General features: G+C 56.5%; 1 protein-coding gene across 1 annotated transcript in view; it reads right to left on the bottom strand.

Moving 5' to 3' along the window:
• Positions 1-427: 427 nt before the first annotated feature.
• Positions 428-7463, bottom strand: part of LOC104981630 (histone deacetylase 4-like) — a 17825-nt gene continuing 10789 nt past the window's right edge. Inside the window, exons 3-5 of the mRNA XM_010830832.1 lie at positions 4450-4562; positions 1019-1135; positions 428-923 (exon numbers count right to left, since the gene is read on the bottom strand). Of these exons, the coding sequence (XP_010829134.1) occupies positions 444-923; positions 1019-1135; positions 4450-4562 (710 nt within the window). The 3' untranslated portion in view covers positions 428-443. The remainder of the gene's footprint in view (positions 924-1018; positions 1136-4449; positions 4563-7463) is intronic.

The following is a 7463-nucleotide window of genomic DNA, read 5'->3' as shown; positions in this document are numbered from 1 at the left end:
CCCTCCTAAAACCTGGGGAGGAAGCCGAAGACCCAGCTGGATGGCCTGGACCTGGGAGGTCAGCTCTGCAGCAGGGCCCCCTCGTTTCACAGCGAACCCTGAGCACTCTGTCACTTGGAAAGTAACACCTTTACACTGCTGTTGCTATGCAAATTTTATAGCAAATCTGTGTGTGTGTGTGTGAGAGTCACTCAATGATGTCTGACTCTTTGTGACCCCATGGACTGTAGCCCACTAGGCTCCTCTGTCCATGGGATTCTCCAGGCAATAATTCTGGAGTGGGTTGCTATGCCCTCCTCCAGGGGATCTTCCCCACCCAGGGATTAAACCTGGTCTCCTGCATTGCAGGCAGAATCTTTACCATCTGAGCCACCAGGAAAGCCCTAATTTTTTTTCTAAACATAACCACCCATTAGATGGGGCACATTTAAAAAAATAAAACGTTACTGCTGATAGGAATCTGCTGCCCAGCAGGGCCAGCTCTGTGCTCCATCACACTCTGAGCACCCAAAGGGCAGACACATCAGGGGGCTGGCAACCTGCTCTTGGGAAATCAACCAGAAGGTGTGTCTGACGCTCTGGCTTCCATGCCCCTGGCTCTGTGAGTGGACTTGGTCTCTGCGGCCACAGCCTGGCGTGGGAGGGCTTGGGTGCAGGAGTTCTCGGGGACAGGTTACCCGCTCTCCCCCGGGGAGCCCAGGACGGCCCGACGCGGCCCGCTCACCTGTGACGAGGGGCGTCTGCGTGGGCGGCTGCTCCAGGAGGACCACATGCTGCAAGAGGGAGCCTGGGGCTGCCCCCGCGTCCCGCTCCAGAGGTGCTGCGCCCAGGTAGGGGGCGAGGTGGGTACCAGGGAAGAGGGAGATGCGCTGCTGCAGGGCGGGGAGGGCCAGTCTCTCGGCCTCCTGCTGGCCGGCCGCCCCCTGGACAGACAGACACAGCCAGATGCCCGGGTCAGGGGCCTGGGGGGGGGCTGCCCTGCACCACCGCCTCATAGACCCCGGGGCCGCCCACTTACCGTGGAGGGGCCGGTGGCGGGCAGCCCCAGTGTGATGTTGGGCAGGGATGGTGACGTGTAGAGGGGCAGCGGGCCCACCGAGCCCTCTCGTGCCACGAGTCTGTGTGCCAGGCTGGTCTGCAGACAGAGTACACGGGCGTCACGGAGGCTGCACGGCCAGGCCTGAGCAGCCTGTGCCACAGGAAGCAATGAGAGAAAACCCTCCAGGGGAGGCTGAGGTCCAGTCTGAGGTCCCCAGGATGGAGGCGCATGAACAAGGACAGCTCGGAGGCAGACACGGCATCGCAAAGCCGTCAACTCTGACTCACGACCCGGCCCTCTTTTGTCTGCTCCTGTTCAATCCACACAACACTGTAAAACTGTCAGAATAAACCTAGGATAATACACTTAAACATGTAGTCTCAGGGTCGGGAACGTCCTTCCAAAGGTTATGTGAGAGGTAGGAACCAGAGAGGGAGATGCTGATTAGAGAAAAATGCCTTCACATAAAAGGCAGATATCAGCGATGCCAAGGTTGGCAACCATAGTACAGACAAAGGCCACATATAAAGAGCATGCAAATTAAACAACAGTGAGTGAGAAGTGACAAAGAAGAGCCAGGATGGAGAAGAAACTCATGTGAAAAAAAAATCAGCAGTGATCTAAATAAAAAAAACATTTAAAAACCTACACAATTGGCAAAGATATTTTAGAATGACAACAACATCTTGACCCAAAGAAACATAACCATACTGCTGGGTGGGCCATAATCAGCCTGCTCCTTCTACCGGACACTTTGGCCATCCACGTCAAAAGTCTTAAAAACAGACCTAGCCTTTGATCTTAAACCCCACTCCACTCGCAGGACATACTCTCGGGAGAGGAAGCTGGAGACAGAAGGACTTGACCACAGCAGCGTTCACAGGGCCCTACAGCCGGTCAGAGGGTAAAGCCACGAGGCGTGTTCACACACAGGACACGGCCCTCCACGGGGACACTCAGGTCGGAAAAATTCTGTTGATGATTGGAACCTTATTTATCGTGTGTGCTTAAGTGCCAGTCTCCGAGGGCTTGAATTACTGTCCTATTTCATGTCATTCTGCCTCTAGAATGAAGGTTCCTGGCAGAGAGGACACTGTCGTATTCACACCGTCCCCTCAGTAGTAGAGAACGGCACTAACAACGGACTCACAACCGGTTTTCTCCCAGCTCTTCTCACAAAGGAGCGTATCATTAAGGCTGAGAAACATTTTGCCTGCTTTAAGATTTCACTGGCACGGTTAGAAAGAATATGAGCTGAAAGTCACTGTGAACAAGGGCGGGCTGCAGCCCCGGCCGGTAAGTGCCCCTCGGTCCATCGGAGGACGGAGCGATGACCACCCCAGGGCGTGTGTGCTGGAGTCCCGTGCCAGGCAGCAGTCCCTGGGCGGCTTCCTCGTGTCACACGCACGGTGTCAGTGGAAACTCACACACACTTGTGCTCCAAGGGCACCGTAGGAAGGGCCCCTGGGGAGGGAGGTTAGTGTGGCTCTCCTAGTGAAGGCTGCAGCCACTTTACTCTGTTCACATAGTAAATGGTACAGTAATGACTAAAGGGAGACTTTAAAAGTAGCCCTTTTTCTGGTTTTAAAAAAATCAGCAAGCTCTGATTTAGAGAAAGTGACTGAGCTTGCCAAGGAAAGCATGATTCCACTGTATTATCATTGTCCAGGAACAGAACAAGCGAACACTGAGCGCTTGAAAGTTGTCATTTCCTCTTTATAACCAAGGCTTTTTTCTAAAAAACACAAACAGACCAAACCTACTTTACTTTTAGAAATCAAGCAGCCTTCTGGGAGCTGTCTGATGTGCTCACTGGTCTGCGTTTCCAGTGCTGGCCATCTACACTTGCCCTGTGGCATGCCCCTCAGCTGTCCAGGAAGGCCGGGGCCAGGGCAGCACCCCACTGACGTCCCCAGATCCCACCTGGCTTTCAGCATCGCATGAAGCTCCCTCCCTGGGGCGAGGCTGTCCAGGGTTGGGGAGCCCTGCTGCCCCCATGTAAGGACGATGCTGAGCGTCCCTCGGTCCAGCAGGGAAGGCCAGTGGCCCACCTCCTGCATGAGGACCCCTCGCCGCCCCTGGACCAGAGCAGGAGGAGGAGTGGCCAGCCCTGGCCTTGAGCTTACAGAGGCACTGAGGGAACTGTCCAGGCCTAACCAGACTGAAACCAACGAAGGACATCCAACTGTGACCACATTTTCAAGGGCTAGCCTTGTGATTACTGTAAATATCTAACATAAAACACGTGAACTGCAATCTTTGTTTCTTACAAATCCTTTGACACCTTCTATTAATTTCCAGTACTTTAATTTACATGAAAATGCAATTTGTAAAAATCAACATGCCCCTTAAACCGGCATTCACTCAAATAAGGCATCTCTATGGTAGAAACCATTAGGTGAGTGACTACCCACTGAAACAAAACCAGGATCTGGGAGCACGACTGACAAGCCACATGCAGCCTTTACAGCTCATTCCAGGAAGCAACTTCTAGGCCAAGTTCTAAGGCTGCTAACAGGTAGATCTCAGCTATGACCTCAGCCTCACAGAGAAGGATTGCTAAAACTCTTAATCTAAACAAGTCTTTAAACAGGGAGGCTGAAATGCACAGGTAATAAAGATGTACAAGGAAAAGAATAAAGGGGGATTAACAAGTAAGAAGCAGCAGCATAAAATCAACTCAGTATCTAAAAATCTGCTTTTTATCTTAAGTGTCTAAAGACTGAAAATGGAGTGGACACGTGGGCCTGTGTACTCCAACCAAAGCCTTTCAGCCCTCTGGCGGGGCAGGACTCATTTCTAAACATTTAAGGAAGAGAGCAAATTACCGTGTTTGACAAATGACAGCCTCCTGTAAGCTGGAAGGAACTTAGAAAAAAAAAAAAACACCTCACAAGAACCTCCTAGTCAGGAGCACCATCCAAGCAGGAAGCACACGGCACAGCCGGCTCAGTCCCGGGAAGCGGGGTGTGCAGCTGGCTCCCCTTCCGGCCAGCACCCGCCCACCCCAGTCGAGTGGAAACTGGCCCTGTGCAGGGGCCACAGGGCTGGCACAAGGCAAGCGCTCCAGACACTTGTGGCATGAGCCAGGGGAGCAAAGTGAATAAGGAGGAAAATGAAAGCATGGAGTGAAGGCTCCGGAACATCGCCCTGACCCAGGTCTGGTCAAGGGTGTGGCCTCCCGCCAGCCCTGAGGTCCCCCGCCTGGCTGGAACAGCCCCCAGGAGGGTTCTCCAGGAGCCACCTCTCAACCTGCAGCATAGCTGGGGTCTGACTGGCAGAGGTGAGGGGCACCGCCCCCCGTGGTCTGAGGCTCGGAGTTCCTGAGATGCCTCGGAGATGCTGCTCCGATGGTCAAGACGGAAGGGCGGCTGGACACTGCCCTGTGGACGAGCGCGCTGCGCACTGACCTCGGCCGGGATGCTGGGGACAGCGGGCGCGATCCCGTTCTCCGTGCTCACGTTCCCGGAGCTGTTGTTGGGCGAGCTGGGCGCGGAGCCTGGGGCACTGCTGCACGCCGAGTCTAGGAGGGAGAGACACTCGTGAGCCTGACCCGGGTCCCAGCGAGGACCCCGAGGTGTGAGCTGGGCTGGCCTCCCGCTGTGGCGGCCCTCTGTTCTGAGCTGGCCGACTGTGGAAAGGACAGGACCACGGTTCCCACCTAGGGGCCATGGAGCTAATTCCCTGTTTCTGGCTGTGCTGTCAACTCGAGACCTTCACAAACCTGTGACCCCAGACGCGCCCCTGGAACCTTCTGAGCTGAACACATACTGTCAATTTTACTCCTCTTTGGTAAATGATCATAAACGCTAGAAAAACAAGCCCTGAACAATCGTTAATACTGTAACAACAAGAGACGAGAAAGCACAGAGGCCAAACGCCTGTGAGCAGTGGAAGGTCAAGTACGCTGTGCTCATACGCAGCCTCCTCTGCCAACATCTGCTCTGAGCCAGTCCTCGAGTTTTTAGACTTCCTGGGAAAAGCTCAGCTGGTGGCCTCTGTGACTGACCAGGTTACCTGACAACACATCCCGGAAAGTCTCCAAGCAGCTGTGATGGCCTGTGTGGCCCCACCTCGCCCACCGTGGCCGGGGCTGAGGATGGAGCGTGTCTCACCCCAGTCCCCCCACCCTCACTGGCGAAGGAGCCACACTGCTGTGTGTGCAAACACGCGATGGGAAGCCCCTCTGACTCTCTACGGTAACAGAGGTGTGTCTTGCGTTTCTGAGTTCTCGTCTGGTTCAATGGTGTCAAACACTGGCACCTCCAGGTACAGCCTCTGAGAGGGAACCAGCCTGAGCTGTCTGCCTTTCCCTCCCGAGTGTCTGCTTCCCTGATAGCTCAGTTGGTAAAGAATCTGCCTGCAATGCAGGAGACCCCAGTTCAATTCCTGAGTCAGGAAGATCCTCTGGAGAAGGGCTAGGCTACCCACTCCAGCGTTCGTGGGCTTCCCTCGTGGCTCAGCTGGTAAAGAATCTGCCCACAACGTGGGAGACCTGGGTTCGCTCCATGGGTTGGGAAGATCCCCTGGAGAAAAGAAAGGCTACCCACTCCAGTATTCTGGCCTGGAGAATTCTACGGACTGTATAGTCCATGTGGTCGCAAAGAGTCGCACATGACTGAGCGACTTTCACTTCACTGCCTGCCCCAAGTGCACTGACCGCGGGACCTCTGATGACTTAACATTCTACCCCGACCTGGACTTGCAGGCACGCGGAGGGGAAGCCTGGTCCATCTCCCAAAGCTGGACCCCAAAGGGGCTCAACACGCATCTTCCAGGGCAAATCTTCTCTGCGCCCCCCTCCCCCCCAACACTGAGGCCCGGCCCAGAAGCGTGAGCCCATAGAGCTGCCAGTGGGGCCCAGAGGACTCTGAGACTTGGTTCCAGCTGAAGTCGGGGCAACAGTGAGGAAGCTGAGGGTGCCATGTGGATGGATGGCAGTGCCCACTCCCACAGGCCCAGCTCTCATGGAGAAGGAGACCCAATCCCAAGGGTAACATGCACGACCCCCTCCACCCAGGGGACCGTGAGCACTAGAATCCTCGCCACCGAGCAGCCGTCCCCCTGGGAACACCCTGGCAGCAAGTGGCTCTGTCCACTCGAGGCCCCCCGGGACCCCCTCATCTCCCCCGTGCACAGATGGTGAACCCAGGCCCTGGTTCCCTACCCACCGGATCCAGAGCCTGGTCTCCACCAGGTTAAGTCGTGTTCACACATGCCTCCCTGAACGGGGGCAGCTGGGAAGGCCACCTGGGCTGGCAGGTGTCACAGGTCACGTGTAAAGACAGGGATGGCTCCCCCACCCCACCCCACCCCACCACAGCCATGCCCCTGCCTGGGCGCCCTCCCTGCTGTTAGCCTGACCCCGGCTGCACAGAGCCTCCCCTCTAGCCCTCCTTTAAACAGGCCCGTCCCAGCACGGTCGGCAGGTAAACCCTCCAGAGCGTGTGGGAAGCCAGGACATCTTTTGGGGGCAATAGAAATTATATGTGATCTCTCCAACTTTTCACCCATCTTCAGCTCAACGGTGTTTGGACTACTTTTTCACTCTACTTCAAGGTATCTGGTCTAAGAAAGTAAATATGAATGCATAATCACCATGGTATCATTTGCATCCACACGGTGGAATATCATTAAAGGCGCAGGAGTGTTGTGACTAATACCGAGTGAAAAAGGAATCGAGTGTACACAGGGTACGTGCCAGACCCGCACAGAAAGGACTGGAAGGAAATACACTCAGAGGCTAGGCATTCCTCTGGACAGGGTCAGATGGGCCCTTCTCTTGTCTGCTCGCCCTGCCAGGTACAGCTCCGATGAGGGACGAGGCACACGCAGTGTGACGTGGCCACGCCCCTGACCCGTCACATGAGCGTCCGAGGGCCGCCACTGGCCGCGCCCTCACCGCCGTCCCTCCTGGCCTCCCGTTACAGGCCAGAGGAGCCGCGTCTGGGACGCCGTGGCCCTCTCCTCCCAGGATCCCAGGGGAGGAGACCCCACCATGCCCAGAGCGCCTTATTTTCCCGTCTTCTGGAAAGCCAGCTCTGCTCAGAGCATTTCCCCCGCCCCAGCCCCCCGGGGCTGTGCTGGACCGGAAACCCACCCCCATCTCCGTGCCGCCTGCGCCCATCCGCCGAACTTCCCCTGGCCCAGGGGCCCCGCCACCCGCCTTTCCTGCTTCCCGCACGGCGCCCTCTCCCGGTGATGCTGCCCAGCTCCCAGCAGGCGCCGCAGGCCGTGTGCTCCCAGCCCCAGTGTGGCGCCCTGGTCTCTGGAGTCAGAGAGGAAGCTGCTGGGAGGCGAGGACGCAGCTCATCATTGCAGCGCCCAGCCTGGTCCTGACCTCACAGGCGGAGGGCGCGAAGGCCAGAGCCAGGACCAGGACAGAAGTGGCTGGGCCTGGGGTGGAGCCGCTGCCCCCCGAAGA

This window comes from Bison bison, unplaced genomic scaffold (genome assembly GCF_000754665.1).
Source record: "Bison bison bison isolate TAMUID 2011002044 unplaced genomic scaffold, Bison_UMD1.0 scf7180017859225, whole genome shotgun sequence".
In the NCBI taxonomy this organism is placed as follows: Eukaryota; Metazoa; Chordata; class Mammalia; order Artiodactyla; family Bovidae; genus Bison; species Bison bison.
Note: the sequence above shows the minus strand (reverse complement) of the source record. Positions and strands in the feature narration are given on the sequence as shown.